Below are 21,982 nucleotides of genomic sequence, written 5' to 3' on the forward strand. Positions count from 1 at the left end.
TTGGAACACACCAAGCAACGAAAATAGGACGCAGTCTATTACGCAAAACCAGTAGCCCAGCTCGTACAGCTACTAGTATCCAGTTTGGATTCGAGTGAAGAAACTAGTAGTTCAGCCAGTACGACTCCTAGCTTACAATATTGTAAGGAATATTGTACCGTGTGCGGCGGCGGGCTTTAGCTACTCGGTGCCAGCTAAACGTAACATTGGCAGGATTTCAATCCACACAGTTTGAAATCTCGCTCCGCGAATCCAATGATTCGGCGGTCGACGTAGCTGCTCCCCAACAACGAATTCTAGCGATGGGTGCGGAAACTACGTGCGATTCGCGTCCAGAGATGTAGTTAACACAATTTGCATGTGCATTTATCACGCTCGGCATTATTTTTTAAAAATTCTACATTAAATTTCGTGTCCGAGTTACGTATTTTGCAACATGAATTTTTTTTTTCTCCCTAACCTAACTAAAATTAAGAGTATGTTGTAGGAGGGTCCTTGGTTAGACCCAGTAGCGGATCCAGAGGGGGAACTAAGGGGCTCAAGCCCCCTCCAAAAGCATCTGGGTCCACTATTGTTTTAGTGTTTGCCTTGATAAAGCCTAGCCTCAGCTGGGTCAAGCCCCTCCCAAACCAAAATCCTGGATCCGCCACTGGTTAGACCCGTTCTACAATGACACGGAAACGTAGACGGATCACGCAAACGTAGGCAGATCTCAAAGAACAGATTTTCTATATCACGCAGACGGAGACGGAACCGTACAGATTAGCTCTGCGATGCTGTGCTCTTCCGTTTACGTTGCTCCGTGCGACCAATAAGCCCAGTATTTGGCTGCGTGGTAACCAGTTTTAAGTTTCAGATAAGTTAAAATTGTTTCAAGTACAATAATAATTATTGTTTTATTTTTTATTATGTCCGTGCTATTATGTATATATAGCATAACCTTGAAATGCAATCTCATTGGTTGCCACATGTTACGTCTCCGTGCACCGCAGACGCGATAGTGAAATGTTCCGGCAGATCCGGTCTCCGTTTACGTGATTCATCTCGGTTCCCGTGCCATTGCGGTACGGGAACGGCCTTAGGGCCGAATTTATAAACTCGGCAATGAATGCAACGACGCAATAACGGAACAGCGACCGAATCCAAGAAAAACAACGGGTCATTTATCAGGCACGTAAGTTGCAAGACTTCACCAATCCGCAGGGCCTCGGGCGCCAAGTAGCTGGGGGCGGCGCAGCACGACACATTAACAGCTGATATAATAAATGTTTAACGATTATTGAAACTAGATGAAAATGGATTTTTTGTAAACAGTTTGGAATATTTTTATATTGATATAAGTAATTATTTAAAGTAGACGGTGGCCTTGTTTATGATTTTGTACTAAGTAAAAAAGTAAAAAAAAAAAAAACGCAAGCCTGCTTACATTTGATTGTTGACAAAATCTTAGGCTTACGTGATGTTATTTTGAGGCAAGGAATTTTTTTTTTGTGTGTGTCCGGCCCGGGAGGGGGGGGGGGGGGCTAGGGCGCCAATTTACCCTTGCACCGGCCCTGCCGACCCGACAACTGGAATGGACTCGGCACCGGGGCCTGGTTGCACATGGTACCTGCTTGGTCCTGATCATCTCTGCGAGCGCGGTGCCGCTGAGCAGCAGCAGAGGGCTGCGCGCGGCCGGGACCCGCCTCGGCTTCCTCCAGCCGCGCAGCAAGGCAGCGGGCAGCAGCAGGCACAGCAGGATCCACTTGGCCAGCAGCATGCCGCCGGCCACCAGGCGGCAGTACGCCCGCGCCATGCTCCTGCCCGACACGACACACCCTTTCTCGCGTGCTGCCATCTGTGCCATAGGCGTACCCAGGGGGGTGTTTTGGGGGTTCAAACCACCCCTCCCCCTCCCCCCCTCCCCGAAAAGTCTTGGCGACCATTCCCGTCTCAACGGCAACTCTGGAGAGGGCATTTTCTTGCTTAAGAAGATTAAAATCCTACCTGCGGAACACCATATCTCAGGACAGACTGAATGGATTGGCCTTACTGAATGTCCACTACAACATCCACATCGACCCGGAGAATGTGGTTACTGTATTCTCAAAAAAAAAAAAATAATAGAAGAATTATTCTGTAAAAAGTTTGTAAGCTTAAAAAAGTTTATTATAAGTAATTATTGTTTGGTGTTTATGGAGTTTTTCTTAAAAAATCAGAAGCCCCCTTCCCCCAACCCCACCCCCCCTCCCCGAAAAATATCTGGAAGAACTCCTCCCCCCCCCCCCCCCCCCCGAAAAAAAATCCTGGGTACGCCTATGATCTGTGCCATCTGTGGGCGACAACCACACCTCACAAACACAAAATACAAAAACATCATACAACTATCCGTTTCGTTAATTCTAACAATGATGTTCGCATCTTTCACGGCCACTTTCTGAATTAGCTTGGCTTCTGGGTTGTAACCGCGTCCTCGGCGATTAATTCACCGACGTTTTCGGTCGACATTGCAGTCGCCATCATCAGGCAAAACAGCCCAGCTAACCAGAAGAAAAGAAGGCTTTGATTTGGCCCGCAGCTGCAGCCAATCAGGAAGCACCTTCTACTCAGGCGAGAGTATATAAAGGCAGGATAACTTGTAAGAACCTGACGCGGCTACAAACCCAGAAGCCAAGCTACTTTAATTTTAACAAGACGGACAGTTAAAAAAAATAAAATTACTTGTCGAAAATAGGTTCAAATCTGGGGGTCTAGTATTTTTTTTTAAGTCATTTTCGATTTTACCGGAGCCGTTTCATTATACAGTTCGCAATTTCGGTCTGCTAACCAAATGATTCAATAGTCGACGTAGTTGCACCGGCAGCAAATTCTAGCGGCGGGTGCGGAAACTAAGTGTGATTCGAGTTCAAAAAAATGTACCTAGTTGAAAACAGAATTTACGTATACTTATCACGCTCGGCATTAATATTGAGAATTCTACGTTAATTTCGTGTCCGAGTTTCGTATTACAATTGTATTTGCAACATGTGGACACGTGAATTTTCTCGTTACCGATGTTAAGACGTTACACATCATTGACAATGTCACACATTCACTTTTTTTTATTATTAAAGCTCTTGCCAAGCCGTGCTGAGTCGGCGCTATTATGAACCATATAGGTCTCCACCTGCTGTTTTGGCTCTGCCAGTTCGTTTCGATCAACGCGTTTTCCATTTGACTATGAAACCCAGCTCGCTAGACGTCAGTATACAATTTTATTACTACTAGCATTAGCAGTTTACCGAAATTCAAATATACGCTAAGAACAGGTTTTATTCAATAAGCATACTTCTGCAGTATTATATTATGAAATTTTATTGTGTTTACCTACATGTGCGATTTTCACTACGGGAATGTACTTTGGGTTTATATTGTTAAGTGACCAATTTTTGTTCAACGTTTATCTAAGATTGAAATTGTATCATCGTTTTAATTTCTCTTATTATATTTGGCTACATTTCGGTAACTATCCAACAAAGTTTTTCAGTCCTTAATCCACTTACGTTTTTTTGTTTTGTTTTAGAAAACTGTTGTGTTTGTTTCGTCTTTCTTTTTGTCGTGTTTTTGTCTCGTTTTGACTGTTGTGCTGAATTTTTTTGGGTTCAATATTTTTGTGCTGTCATATTTTGAGGGGGTTTTTTCGTTCTCTTCTGTTTTTGGAAAACTATTATGTTTGTTTCGTCTTTTCGTTTTGCTGTGTTTTTGTCTCGTTTCAACTGTTGTGCTGAATTTTTAGGGTTCGATATTTTTGTGCTGTCATCATTTGTGGTTTTTTTTTTTTCGTTCTGTTAGTCCAATTTTCTTTGTTTTTCTTTGTTTGTTGACCATATTACTGTTGTGGAGTATTGTGTGGTGTTTATATCCTGACAACAGCAATTTTTTGCTTAATTTGTGTTTTTGTCATTTGTGTTTTTTTTTGTAGTTTTCTTCTACATACATAGGCTACATGTGCTTAGCAATGGCGTATGTCCAAAAGCTTACATCAAGTCATGCACACCCATTGCACAAATCTTTCAAAGATAATACGTTTTTTCACCTGATAATTCCTCGTTGTTCTAGAAATAAATCGAGGCGTTACTCGATGGGTCGAGCTGCAACGTACCTACTACAGGGTCAGGTCGCCCAGGACTAGCGGCCGTGAAGATACGCTCCGCCGCGAATTAACGGCACCCGCCCATTCAGGGGTGTACATGTGTGACAGGCTGATCAGTGCTTCGCTCGCCGGTGCTTCTAGCGCGGTGATCCGGCTCTGGACTGGCGCGCGGTCTTCTCGTCGTGCAAAGGGCAACAATGCAATTTCAAGCGGTGAAACCAAAAAAAAAATCATTGAGGTGGCGAAGAATTGAAGATACTGGTGTACTGAAAGACCCTTTGGGTGCTTTCAGGAAATCTTTGCCGGGCTATTCATGTCTGACAATTATTCTGAAAACACGCGTTTCAAAACCTGAATATATGCAGTTTAAAACCAAAATACGAAGACAGAACGACCCGCCCGCCCTCTTGCGCATTCTTAAATGTTTTATGCAAACTGACACCTCCCTGACATCTTGAGCAGTTTTCAAATCGCGTGGTGATGTCTGCCATTATGTTGCAGCAGATATATGGAGTTCGGCGGTATTTGTGATCAGTGACGGACCTTGACGGGGGGGGGGGGGGGGGGGTAAGGGGGATTATATCCTCCCCCTGGCCGAAATAATTTGCAAAATATCAGGGAAGGAACTATGTGGTGATGCAAGGTGCAATTTCAACTGTGTGAGAAGTGTCGACTACGGCTTCTACTGTAGGCCCACATGTCAGTGTCTGTCAATAGTATTATGTTTTTTTTAATACACCTGCTCAAACAAGCTTAAAATAACGAATATAGGGCTTGATTTATGGCCTCTGAATAAAGTAGCCTTATCTCTGAAGCAATAGTACATAGTGTAAGAATCTGCCGTTCGTGTCACGTTTTATTTTAAAATTCCACATCCCCCTCTTCCACTCTGGCTACGCCCGTGCTTCGAACCACGGAGGTCCCTAATCGGTGTTCATGAATATGAGTCATGCCGTGGTACTGGGATCGAGCCCAAAAGTCGAGATCTCGCCACACGGAAGCGAGGATTGCTATCTCACGAAGTCCTGCTTTCAACTTCTTTTTTTTTTTTCACGACTTAACCGAAAATAGTTTAAAAACTTCAACTTTCCAGGTTGAAAGTAAACATTTTTATAGTATGTATATATATAGTCTATATATATTTTTTATAATTTACACAACGGAAATATAGTTACATAAATATACCGTAAATAAGTTATACCTTTATCCTTTGAATCACGTCATGAAGATAATTTTGCATAAGTTCACCAAAAATTTCAAAAATAAGACCTCAACAGCTAAGTACAAGTTTTTGTTTGTTTAGTAAAAATAATTATGCTGAAAAATGGCACAATAGAAAATTTTCATGAAGACGTTTTTTATTTTCCAAGTAAATTTTAACGTTATTGTGTTGTACATATTGCGAGTATTGGCTACTTTTTAGTAGTTAGTTAAGTTGAGGTTATATTACTCACCTAGACCCGTGATGGACTACTGGTGATCCGCGATATCGTTTCGCACAAAATCTTTCAATAAAGTATCATTTGGTATACTACCGTTTATTAGCCACATTTGCGTCCTTATATGTCGGACAATTGTCACCAGACACTTTAAAGACATGATATTCTCACAGAAATATTGAAAATTATTTGTATAATTTTTTTGTAAGCTATGTATTGTTTCATGTTTATTCTTCCTATATGGAAAAGGTTTTTTTATTCCTTTTGAAAAATGCTATGTTAAAAATAATCATGAAATTTAAACGTTTAGAACTCAGAATTTTTCTCAAAGTCGATTAGAATGGTTGAAGGTGAAAAATAACAAATAGCTCGTAGTATGTACAATTTTTTTATACAGAAGTTAATGGCGAGAAATTTATTATTGCTTGTTGGCGGTAGTTCTTTTTAATTAACGATACAAATATTTTTAAGTATGTGACCAAAATATTAAATTTATTGGATATACATTAATCATGGTAAAAACAAACATTGCTTAAACAAGTAAAAAAAATGTGTTTGAAATTCCATGTCGATAAAATAGTGGCAATTTATCATTTCATTAATTCCTAGGTATTATTGTTACTCAAATTACGAAACTTACTTCTTAGGAAAATCGATTAAAAATAATTAAAACCAAAATATAATTTTTTACGCAAAACAGAGTTAAAATATTGAAGTTTTATAATCTATAATTAATTACATGATTATTTTACTTTCATTATCAAAAATTGCTTTTCTCTCACAGAAAGCTCCTACCAGCATATTGATTGGTACATAATATATATCTATGTACTAGCGTATCAGTTAGTCGAAAGTTTTACTTTGGACCCTCTGGTATGATAAGATATGGAACGGAAATTCAGTTATTTTGAGTGTGGGTAGTGTTCGTTTCACGACACAGAAGCCACAACCTCAAAACCCAGCTGGTAATCTTAAAAACGTTTTTTAAGATCATGTAAAATTACTTGTAAATTATTTCTTAACAAATTACTGGTATTCAGTAAACGTCAAAAATATTAAAGGTAACTCGCAGTAGTTACGCCGGACTGGGCTACAAAAGTAATTAAAAAATTTTTAATTCAAATATATTTTCTATTTACTTCGAAGCAAACGCTAAATCCCTACAAAACCAGATAAATGGCAGTGAGCTGCAAATTGTATATGAATTTTGACCCAATCATAATTAATTAAAATTTATGCTTCATAAAATACATATTAAAAGAATATGGCATAAATATATATTATTAAAAGACCTATATTATAAATCATGATAAAATATATTTCTCAAAAATATAATACTTGCGCCTTCGGGTAAACAATACATACATTTAAATTAGACATTTTTAACAAGATTCCAACATAATTATTTTCCTGCAGGAAACTTCCAACTTTACTTTCAATCACAAATTAGTTTTATATCCATTAATTAGTCTCTTAATGTTCGGTGAGTCGCTTAACATCGATAATTATTTTTATCAAGTTCTTTCCGCTGACAAATCGCTTATTTTCCTTATCGTCTCAGAATTCTCGCAATTTCTTTCGTTGCGAACCAAGGTCGCATTACTTGCCGCTGGGAAATCAATTCCATTTAAAACTACTCGAAACCATTGTCCTGACGAAGCGTACACCAACAAGAATGTCCGCTGCAAAGTTCCCAGCCAGGCATTAAAATTGTAGAAAACTGTACTAACAGATAAACTGACTCACTAAAAAATTGAAACGGCCTGAATATACTTAGCTAGGTCCTCCCAAGTCCATCGTAAACCTGCCATGGTTAAACATGCATAGGCCATCTGTGATGATGGAGCTGGGGTGGGACACACTACACAGAAGGAGGAAAGTAGAGAGATTGGTGAAGTTCTTTTTAGGATGACAAGGGTCCGGTGGGCCGGGGGGGGGGGAGGGGCTGGGGGACGCTGGGAGACAGGTTGAACAAAGGGGTGTATAGGGTGAGGAGGAGGGATCATGGGTGGAAGATTTAGAGAGAGTGGATAAGAACGGAAAGAGGAAGGCAAGTATTCCTGGCGTGGACGGGGAGGGAGTGGAATAGGATTGAGGGTAAGATACTGGATGTGAGAAGAGGAAAGGACTTGAGGACGAGGCTTCAGAAATTGGCCGTGTAAAAGGGGGGGGGGGGGGGGAACTCCTTGCCACCGGGTGTATTAATCAATCAATCAATCAATCAATCAATCAATCAATCAATCATGTTTGCAGTTTCTTCGTTAACACATTTTAAGAGGAAACCAAGCAGTCGCCGAACGAGAGTGCTCCAGCCTCACAACAGCCGCCGAAGACGAATGTAGAATGCGGCCGCCCGGCGCATGCGCACTGCTCTTCTTTTGTTTTAATTTCCAAGAACCAAGAGTCGTTCTTGCACTGATATAGGCCTACACGGAAACGGATCATACGAGAGTTTCTACAATAGTATGCAGACGGAAATGGACCCACATGGATTATCTCAGTAATGCAGAGCTGCTTCCGTGCGACCAACAGATGCCGAGTACTTGGCTACTGTGGTAGCCATGTTTGTTTATGTTCTAAATAGGTTAAAAACTATTTGAAGTACAAGAAAATCTAGTGTTCAATTATTATTATTATTTTTTCGTTACACATATATGTCACTTCTACCCGTGCTATGATCTCGAAGCATAATATATATGCAATGCATAATATAAATGCAATATCATTGGTTGACATTTGTCACGTGTCCGTGCATCAGACGTGATAGCGAAATTTTCTGGGAGATACGTCTCCCTTTCTGTGCCATTCTAGAACGAAACTTATCACGATACCAACATTACATTGCACACAATGGCGCAGACCGCCAACTGTATAGAAAGCGGCTCCGCGATTTGAGCAGAAGGAACCACGTATGAGACACTTACATAGATTGGTTTTAGTTTACTGCGCATGGTCCCCTCACGGAACACAACAACTCGTCAATTGATCCGCCGCAGTCCACTGTTGCGAACGACACATGCTTTTACACCTGAAACATTTTAGATGTGTAACATCTTAGTTCTCGGTACGCCATTTGGTGGGAGTAATTACGTGAAAGCGACGGAATACAAGGAACAGAAAATGTGTAGCAACCACGGTGCTGTCATCTGTGGCGGATGGAGCGAAGTTCACAAAGCCAAAGGGAAACTTTATAGTATTAAATGTAACTATTAATTTTTAACAATATGGGTAGTATTTTAATAAAACCTTATGTAAAAAAATCGTTTCCAAAGCTGGGGTTTAGTATTTTTTAAAAGTATTTTTCGCTTTTACCGGAGCCGTTTAGTTATATAGTTAAAATTTTCGTTCTACTAACCAAATTATTCAATAGTCGACGTAGCTGCTCCGGCAGCGAATTCTAGCAGCGGGTGCGGGTACTACGCGTGATTCGCGTCCAGAAATTTAGTTGAAAAAAACAATTTGCACATTTTTATCACACTCTGCATTATTAAGAATTCTACTTTGAATTTCATGTGCGAGTTTCGTATTATGAGTGTATTTGCAACATGATAACACGTGAATTTGCTAGCCACCCAGGTTAGATGTTACACATCACATTTTTACAACACAGTAAAACAATGCTCTGCTGGGCACTGTTAAAGTAGGCTACGCAAGTGTGTGTCCTTCCGCTCACAACACAACCAGTTCCATTCACCAGACAGACAACTATTAAAATGCAAGCATACCGCAGTATCTTTGTTTTTAGATCTGATAAAATTCAGCAGTTAAAAACAACATTCACGTGTTCGTGAGTGCTTAGATAAAATATTTAACTGTAATATTTTAGAGATAGCCACAATTTAAAGGCTAATTTACGATTACATCATACACAATTATAATCGTTACGCAGAGTCATTTTTAAGGTCTTAAGTTCTCAATGGTAAATTAACCTTAAAATAAATAGTAAACAAATTTCAAGTAACGTGAATACCTTTACAATATTACACTAAACAAATAATTAATCGGAAGATAATAACCTACATACACTTTAAAATGCAGACGATACCTACGAATACAAAAATTCAACTCTAAAATGGTCACTATCTCGCCCGTTTTTACTGGCTGGAATCAACGACGATTAATTCAACCATAAACAGGATATTACTTAACCATGTGCTCGTAGGGCGTATAGGTTAAGTTTACAATTCTGAAGTTTTTTAATCGTACACCCACCTTTATTCTCTATTTGCATCTTTCTCTAGCCTCTGACACGAAACCGTTACCCGTCACTGTTTACATACCAAGCTTGGCGCGGATACTAGTGGCCAGTGCTGCCAACTCCAATAAATCCGAGTCACAAAGCTCAATATCAAAAGTCGCTAAAACTAATTTTACCAAAGGCGTATCCAGGATTTCGTTCTGGAAGGGGCCCATGAAATTTTTTTAATTTTTTTTTAAATTGTTGGTAAGTTATTAAAATATAATTAAATAACACATCGATGCAACAACATACATATAAATAAATTCAACAATTATTACGTATCATCATTGTAGCAATCACATCAATTGTTGTTTAAATCACAATTATTGCCAAAATACTACAAATATGCAATTGCATTTGTAACAAAAGGTAACAAGAATTTAAATCCGATTAAATGTATTTAGTTATTACTTAATATTACGTACGTTTTTTGTCAACTTGAAAAAAAAATTAAGTAAAAAAGTTGACAATTTCAAGTATAGAGCGATGAGACTTATCGACGATAACACTAGTAGGTAGTGAGTTGTTCTATAGTCAGTACCTACTCTATAGTTAATACTTAAAAATTTCAAATTAAATTGTTTTTCAAGTTGACAAAAAAAAGTATCCATTGTATAAAACTGTTTTGATTTGTACTCCAAAAGTCGTTAAGATATGACGCTAAATAATTTTTTCTGTCAAAACTTTTCTTTTCGTCGCGCTAAGACTTAAGCAAAAGTGATTTCTAGCGTCGAAGTCGCTGAATTGGCAACATTGCGTCATGGCCGCACTCACCTGGGAAGCCTACAATTCACTCGTCCTTTTGGACATACCCGAATACTCACGCTGGCAAGCCGTCTTTTCACAGAAGAGAGAGCCAAACCCGAAGTTCCCCAAGTTCATGCTCGCTTTTTTTTTTCCTTCCCCATTATATCTCATTGTATAAACCGGTGTGGCATTAAATTTTGCGGTCGATAGGATAGGTTAGCTACATTATTCATACTTTAAAACATTGTGGATGGTTGGTTATATTAGGTAAGCATAGCTACATTAAAAATACTGTAAAATCATTTTATGGTTGCTTAGCAAATAACTTTTTAATATGTAGCTATCCAGGGCTAGGAAACCGTTTACAAGATTTCACAGTATCTTTAATGTAGCTATCGTAACCAAATCAACCGTCCACAATGTTTTAAAGTATTTATAATGTAGCTAACCTAACCTAATTGACCATTAGTTATGAGTTGTATATTTATTTACAATGAACCAAAAAAAAACCGAAGATGCACGATCGGACGTTTGGATCTCTCGTCTGTTGAAAGAAGTAGTGATGGGTCGTTCGTGAACGACTCGTTCAAAAAGAACGAATCTTTGAGAGAACGAAATCTTGCGATTCGTTCGCGATGTAAAGAACCAGCTCTTTGAGAGCCGGTACCTTGAAAGATTCGGAAGAACGAAAACGCGGAGAGAACGAGAGAACGAGATGAGAGAACCGGCCACGCGCCCGGTCTGATTCGTTCGTGAAATGATTCATGACGTCAGGAGTCTGAAGAATTAGTAATCACAGCGTGCGCATGTTCACAAGAGCAAACGATAACTGATCAAATAAAATAGGGTAACATGAAAAGTATCTATACCTGAAAATGTCAACTGTTAAGTAGTGGTTTAAAATTGCTTTTTCACATTCACATACACAAATTTGGAAATAAAAAACTAAAAAAAAAAACCGTATGAATTAAAAATAACAGGGAAAGTAACTACAAATGTTCACACTTACCATTTTTGGGTTAAGTAATGTACTTCATTTGTTTCTCTTCATACTGAATCGCAGTAGTAGTATTAAATTTTTGTCTTTTTTTCTCTAAATGTGTTGGTCTACATGTAAACACTTTACTGTCACTAGAGTGTAAATAGCCTATATATTAATATTTGTAACTTAAAAAGTAATAAAATATAAATAATCTTGTTTCATATACGCAACTGTGATTCACTGGCTACGGAAAGCAATGTTCAAATTCAAATACAAAAACACGTACCTAATACTCTAAAGGATGAACGAGTTACGACACCTGATAAAAGAGCCAGATTCCATACACAGAAAAGAACGAATTGACCGAGATGAACGAATCGTTCTGAACGAATCATTTCACGGAACTGATCCAAAGGAACCGTTCTGCCCATCACTAGAAAGAAGGCTTTCCAACGTGAGTATTCGGGTATGTCCAGAAGGACGAGTGGATCGTAGGCTTCCCCGCTCACCACCGCCCGGTCGTCACGCGCATGCGCGCGTTTGCGTGTGCGAGCGGCCCGACCGACCCGCGGGAGAGTTTCCTGCCGCCGCCGACAGCGCGGCGGTGCGGCGCGGTAAGGAACTAGACGCGAGGCCGGACACTGCGCATGCGTGCCGCGCGCCAGCTCGCCGAGAATCACCTGACGGAGTGGAGTAGAGGGGCCCCCACACTCGAGCCATTTACTAAAATTATGAGGTGGAGAGGTCCCACATTTCTGTACCTATCGTAAAACGACGCGAATAAAAAAAAAAACCACCCATGGAATCTTTAGTCGCCAATTTCCCAAATCAAAACAACTGGTAAATAATTTACAAATGTACGTTAAAAATATTGATTAATCATTTTTTTACACATAAGATTCTTTTGAGCAGGCTTTTTTTTTTTCATTATAAGTATTTTAAATATCTTGGGATTCATAACGAAATTTTTATTTTGATCGCTAAAATCCGTAACATTTTAAAACTGGTCGTTGATATTTACGGTTTGGTGAATATTCGCAGATATTTACGACTCAAAAAATGGCTACGCGCGCGTTAGTACGACCAACGGTCAAAAGGCGGTGCTATGCAGCAAAAGTATTCGGAAACTATCCATCCATCAGAAATGCCTCCTCTACACTGTGGCTGCATTTTGCCGAGGGATGTAGGGACGTGCGTGCTACGGGGGACGCACCACAACGCCGAAATGCCAAATTGACAACAACGCCGACAGCTAGAAAAATGCTGTGTACCACAACGCCGAAATACACTAACGCCGAAAAATGTCATTGCAGTACTGCCACAAAGGTTAGGTTAGGTTAGGTTAGGTTAGGTTAGGTTAGGTTAGGTTAGGTTAGACTATGTTAGGTTAGGTTAGATAAGGTTAGGTTAGATAAGGTTAGGTTAGATAAGGTTAGGTTAGACTAGGTTAGACTAGGTTAGGTTAGACTAGGTTATGTTATACTAGGTTATGTTAGACTAGGTTAGGTTAGACTAGGTTAGGTTAGACTAGGTTAGGTTAGACTAGGTTAGGTTAGACTAGGTTAGGTTAGACTAGGCTAGGTTATACTAGGCTAGGTTAGTTAGGTTAGGCTAGGCTAGGATAGGCTAGGTTAAGTTAGGTTATATTAAGCTAGGTTAGGTTAGGTAAGGTTAGGTTTGATTGTGGTATTTCGGCGTTCAGGTACATTTAAGAAACACACACAAATTCACTCACTTGTTATTTCGGCGTTGTGGTACACAGCAGTTTTCTAGCTGTCGGCGTTGTGGTCAATTTTGACATTCGGCGTTGTGGTAACGACCCCGTGCTACGCATCCCTACGCCCGCTCTTCGCCGGAGACTCGGGGCTAGCATGTTTCTGGCTTCCCTCCAGCCGCGCGAAGCAGCCCTACAGGTGGCCGACCAAACCAGTCCGGGTTCCAATCGGTCAACGGTACCCCCGCGGAGGACACGTCTGCTACTTGGGGCGCTGACCTCAAGTCACTCGCCGCAAACCTGACAGTCATAACCATGCCGAGGAACAGTGAGATATGAAGGGCATTTGTGTTAGTGAGGCGGGATGATAAGCGCGACGCTCGATGGTATTTCTAGCGCGGTATAGCCTCTAAGCGCAAGGCTCTGAACTGGCGCGCAGTCTTCTCGTCGTCACAGGCTAACTGTGTAATTTGAGCGGTGACCGTAACATTATATGGCAGAGAAATAACGATAGCTGTGTAATGCAAGTCCCTTCAAGTGCTTTCAATAATCTGTACTGGTGGTTTTACGCCTAAAAATTACTCTCAAAACATGCGTTTTAGCAATTTTTACACTTCTAAAAATACAGTTTAAAAACTGTACTTTTCGGCCCTCAGCGAACTCTCAAATGCTTTTCGTAAGCAGGCCCCACTCGGATATCTTGAGTAGTTTTCAAATCACGTTGTTTTTCCTGAAGTTCTGCACACCGAGTGTGTGCCCGGGTAGGCGGAACCCTTAAGTGGCCCGCCTAGTCAGAGGTATATTTGTATTAGTGAGGCGAGATGATAAGTGCTTCTGGAGCCGTGTCGCCTCTAAGAGCAAGGCTGTTGACTGGCGCGCAGTCCTTTCGTGGTACAAAGGACTACTGTGACATTTGAGTCATATTGCAAACAAATGAAGACAAAGCTGTAATGCAAGTCCCATGGGTGCTTTCAAGAATCATCACCGCGTGTTTCATGCCTAAAAATAATTCGAACACACGTGTTTTAAAATTTTTCACTCTCTTAAAAATACACTTTAGAAATAGACATAGCCACTAATCCGCCTGTAGCGTATGCCTAAATGCTTTTAGAAAAAATACACCATTATGAAAGAAATCTTAAGCATCATAGTTTTCATATCGATTTTTTTTTACTGAAGCGCTTCATACCGTATGCGTAGGAGCAGTGAGACATAGGGGCAGGCTGATAAGAAAACAGTATGATAATAATACTAACCACGCCAAGAAGCAATGAGACCAAGGGACAGGGGGATTAGATAATAACAATATTAAGTGTGCCAAGGAACAGGTGGATACATTATTTGTCGTGCCAAGGGACAGTGAAACTAAGGGGCAGGTTGATAAGAAGAGTACAATATACAATAAGAACATTAACCATATTAATGGGCACAGTGACCAAAGGACAAATAGATTTAAAAAAAAACATTAAAAATGAGAGTGCGGGACCAAGGGACAAATGAATTATAAGAGTATACTCTAATATTAAACCGTGCCATGGGACAACAAAACCAAAGGGTATAGGTGGATAAGAGGAGTACGATAAGATTATTAACAATGCCAAGCGACACTGGGGCCAATGTCGCGTCCACGTAAGCAGTGACGCAAGAGCTTCGTGCAACCGTGAAGGCAACACCTTGTTTGCGAGCCTCCGGTAAACACGCACACTTTCTTCTGGGCTTGTTTCCAAACAAGCGCCGCTTCATGGCCGCAAGCTAATGATGAAGAAAGCTGGTTGCGCACACGGTCGGCATACATCTTGGAACTGGCACAAGCATCCTGTAGAGACGAGAGCGCGTGTGCGTCTTTGATGGGCGGAGTTTGAAAGGGAAAGAGAACACAATTTTAACTGGGTGCTCGCTGTTGAGTTCTGTCTACAAGAGCCGCCGTACATCTGAAAAGCTTGGCAAACTATGGAAACCCCCTCCCTTTATTTCACTCTCTCTTCCCCCCCCCCCCAACCAATATGGTATTTACAAATGTATAGTAGGGTCTTGATTTACAGAGTTAATGTTAATCTCTGAAAAATCGGATAAGCAAAATCTCGGACAACGCCCATGCAATATGAAATTCGTCTTGGTTTTCAGTCGTACTAATGGCAGCACTTTTCGAGATCACATTTTCCCCCAGATTTCCTGAATTCTTTCACGTCATCCCATGATTTGCTCAACCGGTAAATGGTATCTTCGAGGTTAGTTTCCTTTAGGCTTCCCACAACGGTTAGATCATTTTCTAGGTCCTGAAGCAATTGTTTCGACAGTCTCTGCAGGTAATGTCGCTTCAGGTCGGTTCCGGTAATACTGAACTTCGGTTGATCGAAGCTCGGTATATTGAAGTTTCATAGTAGAATAAGAATAGGTTCAGCTTTCACCAGGCTTCCCGATATCTAGAGCCTACTGTACGTAATAGGTTTTGCTTCAAAGCGTTGGGATAATTTTAGGTTTTTAAATAGCAATACAAACAAAATTAAACACGATTCCGAAGCGAATGGACTTAAGGACGCATCAGTGGATGCGAGAATCGCATCCCTAGAAATCCCGATTTTAGTGGATGCATGTAGGGATGAATCGACATCCCTTGTGAGAATATTATATATATGGAAAGTCCGAATTTTTTTCTGTTTACGTGAATAAAACATAAAAACTCTTAAAAAGTGGTCTTAAGCACTTAGCCATCGGGATATTTTCTAGTACCTAAGTAACTACAAAAAAAAGATACTCATAGTAAAATTTATTTTTACAACACACACTATATATAGTGTATTTGTATATATATATATATATATATATATATATATGTATGTATATATATGTGTGTATATATATATATATATATATATATATATATATATATATACACAAACATTAAAATATGAAATGTTTAGTTTCTGGGTTGAGGCTTAATTGGTGAAAATTTGGATGTGCGCGACGATTCTTCGGCATGCCAATATTTCTTAAGCATGATCTCAATCCAGAAGTAAAAAGGTTTTGTATAAAATATGACGTTTTATCTTTGGTTTCGAATATAATAACCACTTGGGGAAAAAAATACCTGCGCACAACGATCACTTCTTATTTTATTGTCCTCACATTCATAACACAACTTAGAAAAGCAACCCCCATTTTTTTTTAATGAAGGCAGATGATAGCAGTGTGTTTAACATCTGCTAGTCTCAAAGTGCCACAAGAAAACACAACGGTCTACAACAACGTCCGCCACGTTTCCTATTTGCAAACAGTTAGAACATTACGCCGCCGGGAATCTTAATCTTGATAGCCTTCTTGCGAGGCACTTATCCTGACCAAATTTTACTCCGCCCTGAATACTTTGCTATTTGTTTCGGCCTTTTAGTATGAAGACTTTTTTTTAAATAATAAAAAAAATTTACACTCAAGACACGAACCCAGAACCCTTTTGCACCGAAATCCCGCGTGCATTCAACTTCGCTAAGGAATTCGGAGCTTCATCACCTTGACTCATCGATCCAAGGACAATGAACTATTCTGTAGAATAGTGTGAGCAAGCTGAGGTGACCTTAAGAGTTTGCGGGGCCCTAATATTTTGTAGAGCGGCTTCACCAAATGCTCCGCTCCCCTTTTTGGTGGTTATAAAAAAGCCTACAGTAAAATTAAAAAAAAAAGAGATCCCGGAATTATTTGAAAAAAAAACCTCTTTAAATCTACGTTTTTTAGCCAACCATGAACTTATTTTTTTTAACGATTTATTATATACGTGGAAAGGAAACGAACTAATGACAACACAGAAGAATTAAGCTTTTTTTAAAATCAGAATACATGATGTTTGCGTAATGTGATTAATAGAATTCAAATCAATTCTTTTTAGAGTTTTAGTTGGTCGATGACAAGGTCACAGCCTTCGGGCGCGTTACAAGTGATTGGGTAACCCCTTCAACTCCTTGTTCACAACTGGCTCCGGGTAGTCAAGATCATTTCAAGAGCACTGCAGTAAAAATCATCACCGTGAAGCAGATGTTATTACAGTCGACTGTGCACCTTGCGAAAATACCGTGGCTCTAGAGATAAAGATCACTCATTGGAATAGGAAGATAAATATATATATATAAACACACTAATTCCTGAGGCGAGTTATTTGCGGGTTTGCTGCTTCCTTGTCACGCAAGGTCGAACGTAGAAGAAACAGCGCTGCAAGCGACCCATGGTTACGTACAAAACTCGGTGCAAACGAGGAAAAAAATATAACAAACTGTCACGAACTCGCAAGGAAAAAGGTAGCTCCGCAGACACATAAAAAACCCAATTAGGCAATAGGTTGCCAATAAACGAATTAGTGCTTTAAGGGGGACCGCCTAGTGAAGGGTGTATTTGTGCTAGCGAAACGGAAGGGCAAATACGACGCTCGATGTTTCTGGCACGGTCACCTCCTCTGTGACTGGCGCGCAGTCTTCTCGTCGTGCATGACAACTATGAGATATGAGCGGTAAATTTAACACCATGTGGCGGCGAAATGAAGATAATGGTGTAATGCAAGGCGCAAAGGTGCTTTAAAGAATGTGTGCTGGGTGCTTCATGCCTAATAATGAATTTGAAACGACGCGTTTTAAACATTTCCTCTTTACTAAATATATAGTTAAAAAAAAATTAAAAACGGAAACAGAACTACTCATCCACCCTCAAGAGTATTCTAAAATGTTTTTTTTCGTAAACAGGCACTACGCTTGCTATCTTGAGAAATTTTCAAATCGCGCGAAGAAAACCTACCGGCTCACCGCAAAGTCCAACACGTTTCCCTCTGGGGAAATATCCGGCTTGGATCCCGCTGGAAAGCGAACCTGCATCACCTTTGTCGGAGCGAGTGATCTGACCACCCAACCACCGAATATCACCACCTCTTCCCTTTTTACAAAAAAAAAAAAAAAAAATGGTTACCAAACAAGTCGACAATTTCACATTTTATATGTAGGTCGCTCGGCGTCCAACGGCAGTAGATTATATTATGTAATATGTAATTGTTTTGTTTACTTATCTACCAAGGACGTGAACTATTTGTTGGAAAACAACTTTCTCAAACTAGTGCTTCTAGTGTACGTTGTTGGAAACTGAAGTTTTCAAAAATTTTTCATAAATAAACTAGTAAAATGCATTTATTGCCATACAGTATGTAAAACTATAATCTAAAATTTAAAAAATTCCTTTTGGCACAGCCTACAGACGTAGGTAGATTTTGAAGTACCTTTTTCTTCTGCAAATATTTTGAAAACTGCTATAAACCCCTGGAACATTTAAAGAAATTAATGTAGCCTACATAACATCTTGCATGTTCACCAATATTAAAAAATATATATATATTTAACTTTTTCTCATATTCCATGTAGAGAAAATATTTTATATGCGTTTAATATAACGCATCCAGCATTTAATGTCTTAACGAATTTCACATTATTCCTACTAAGGTATTATTGCAATTATGTTTGACCTCAAAAAACTATTTTTCATTCCTTAAAACCCACCCCTAATTTTTTCAACCCCTTACAGCAATGGTTCATCCAATCAAAAATTATTTTAGACAATTTTTTTTAAAAAATTATAATATTTACAAACAATTTGAACGAATTTGATGATGTTTCTACGAAGGAAGATTTTTTTTTTTTTTTTTCGTTCAAAATGTTTATTCCACCTCTTTCAGTAATGGTTGGTCGTATAAAAAGTATTTCACACGAAGTTTATAGCTAATAATTTCAGGTTTGACCTTAAAACAGAACGGATTTAATAGTGTAACTGTTCGTCTTTTCAAAAATTGTTTCACACAAAAGGTTTAGAAAAAAATATATATCATTCACAAACTATTTGAACTGACTGATAATGTACCTACTAAGGTAGTTATGATTTTTTTTTATTCTAAGCCTAGGATTAAAAAAAAACCTTGCAGCAATAGTTTGTCCAATCAAAAAATACGTCAGACAAAAGTTTTGGATAAAAATTACAAGATTTACAAAACACCCGAACGAAAATGTATGTTCAAAAAACTGCATTAAATCTAAAAAAAAAAAAAAAAAAAAAAATTAAAAATTGGCTGTCTGTAAAGTCGGTTTACGGACGATAGTTTAACGTGACAATGTCATAACAAAACATTGATGAAATGATTGCATACTTTTATGAATAAAATTGAATCATTTTTATTGAATTATCACTATTTTGTATGAATACAAAGAAGGAGTGAAATGAAATCTACAATTTAATTGATAAATTAACTTTTATTTGCACTCATTAATTCAAATATGTTTATTACTTTAACGAGTATATTATTCTAACTATAACTTTTATACATGTTTGCTATTTAACTTCTTCATATCTGTGTTATTCTGTTAAGGATAGGACGATGATAGGAAAAGTGAGAAACGAACGGGAGTGTTTTCAAGTTTAATGTGCCTCGGAAAAGTCAAATCGATGGTTGTTCCAATCGAGTGGAAGAGAGAGATAGATGCGGCGCAAGCGTACAATGGGCGTAACGGGACACTTTTCCGTTGCGTGCAGCCACGTCAAAAAATGTGGACTTGGACCTGTATACCAAGGGAGGTTGCTATAGTGGTTGTGGGTGCAGCCAACAGATGGCGTCACATGTCGCGGTGTTCCGTGGCTCACCTGAGGACGAGCGCCAGCGCCAGCAGCCCCGCCGCGGAGGACACGGCGACTGCGGCCAGAGACATGACGGCCCGCGCGTCTCCGGACGCCGGCTGACCACCGCGCAGTTAGTTCCCGCGCCGCGAGGACACAGACCCCAGCCATGCCGGGCCAACACATACAGCCCACATGCCCCGCGCTCGCCGCGTCAGGGAGGGGGGAACCGGTTTTGTTTACTCCTTTTTTTTTTTTTTTTTTTCAACAGGTTACGTGAAGTGGAACTGTGTCGAAGGCTCCGCCAGCTTCGCACGTGGCTCGCGCGCGGGTGCATGTCTCACACGGAAGAGGAGGAGAGAAGGAGTACGGGGAGAAAAGAGAGGATGTGCGTACGAGAAAGGCAAGACATACGCAGTTAGCGACAACGAGAGTAACGAGACGCAAGAGACAGAAACCGAGATAGAAACACAAGAAGAAAAAAACAAAGCAAATGAGAAAGCGGTAGAAAGAAATGTTAAAAGAGAGACAAAGAGAGAACAACATAGAGGAATACGAAAATGTAAACTGACACTTGACACACACTGACAGACTGTAAGATAGAGGAGACACAAAGAGACGGAGACCATGAAAGACTGGTATGGTGGGCTCGCACTTTGTGCTCCTTCAGCGTTACACTTCGTATACCAGTAACAAGTGTAATTATAATTTACCTTCCGCACTGTCAAGTGTATCAGGTGCTGTTTCCAAATAGTAAGAATGTGACCTTTACCGCTGCATACCCGTTTGAAAGTACATCAGAATTCTTTCGACGCTAACACAACCTGGTGTGTCAACTATCAACAAAGAAATATTTTTTTCTCAGTAGTCGTGTGTTTGAGCTAACAATTTTTTTATATTATTTTCGGAGCAATCTTTTTTTTTTTCCGTTCAAGTTAATCATTTGAAAGTAAAGCCGGAATTACAATAGCCCTTCACATCCGTCCGTCAGCCACCGAGCGACTTACAACACTCAGTTCTTCCGTCATAATAGTTTCCCTTATAAACGCTGCCAACTGTTGAGGAAACTTAAATTTCGGAGAAAATTTCTCTTGTATAACTATATTAGTTGGACAATCAATGAAGCTATTCACTTAAAACTCTTTACACTCAATATTTTTCACTCTGATATATATATATATATATATATATATATTTCAACATTTTCAGAGTTACCATTCATTACATTTTTGTTAATCAGACGATTCTTGTTTCAAAAAAAAATTTTTTTAGTGTGTTCACACATAATTTAAAAAATAATTATGTAAGAATCTAAATAATTAAACTTCAAAAAACTTCAAACACTTGGACACTTGGACATACAATACCCTTGCAGACATTTAGAGGTTATATTTTCATCCGTTCGTCCGTCAAACAAATAAATGAAGTAACCAAGGTTTTGATGGCGGACGGAGTTTTATAGCCATATGATAGGCTGCAGGTCACGTGATCGAAAGACGCTTGACGACCGACGGACGGACGGACGGACGGACGGACGGACGGACGGAGCCGACGGACGGAGCCGACGGACTATCGTAATCCCGGCTTAATAGATCACATACAAAAGATATAGACTGAAGTTGTCTGACCAAACAACACACCATCATTACATTCTTACCAAAAACCCCTCAAAGGCAACGAAGATGCATGAAAGGACGTGAGCTTTCACGAAAGATACTGCTAGGATATTTGTATTTAGGAGGTCGACAAAAACGGCTGATATTCTTTAAGGTGCTGTTTTTAGCGTTGCTCCAGTACTGTTGCAAACAGCCAGAGCGAAGCCACGGCACTGGCTGTATGTAATTAAAGGCCATAACTCAAGATCAAATATGTACTGAATTAAATCTATTGACACGTGAATGATCTTCAAAGAATTGGTTTCAATGAAAATTTCAATTGTTTATTGAAATGCATTTAAATAAATATGTTTTATTATATAAGTAATAGTTTTCTTGGCAAAAATTATTTATGATTCATTAATTTTTAAATTTTTCAAGGATTAAACATCATTCAATTGATTTCGTATCATTTAAAGCAGAATGTGATTTTTGTATTTTAATATTTAGGTTTCTATATTATT

The 21,982-nt window shown here is 39.4% G+C and overlaps 1 protein-coding gene across 3 annotated transcripts in view; it reads right to left on the bottom strand.

Annotated features, from left to right (window-relative positions):
- The window catches only part of LOC134533963 (fatty-acid amide hydrolase 2-A), a 60,966-nt gene that overhangs the window by 30,043 nt on the left and 8,941 nt on the right, over positions 1-21,982 (bottom strand). Inside the window, exons 1-2 of one of the 3 annotated variants that reach the window (XM_063371807.1) lie at positions 19,891-20,024; positions 1,610-1,799 (exon numbers count right to left, since the gene is read on the bottom strand). In XM_063371807.1, coding sequence (XP_063227877.1) covers positions 1,610-1,799; positions 19,891-19,955 — 255 coding nt within the window. In that variant the 5' untranslated portion in view covers positions 19,956-20,024. Of the gene's footprint in view, positions 1-1,609; positions 1,800-19,890; positions 20,025-21,982 lie in introns of those variants that run through there. The other 2 variants (XM_063371808.1, XM_063371809.1) reach the window with 2 other exon arrangements.

This window comes from Bacillus rossius, chromosome 7, assembly GCF_032445375.1.
Source record: "Bacillus rossius redtenbacheri isolate Brsri chromosome 7, Brsri_v3, whole genome shotgun sequence".
NCBI classification, from domain to species: Eukaryota; Metazoa; Arthropoda; class Insecta; order Phasmatodea; family Bacillidae; genus Bacillus; species Bacillus rossius.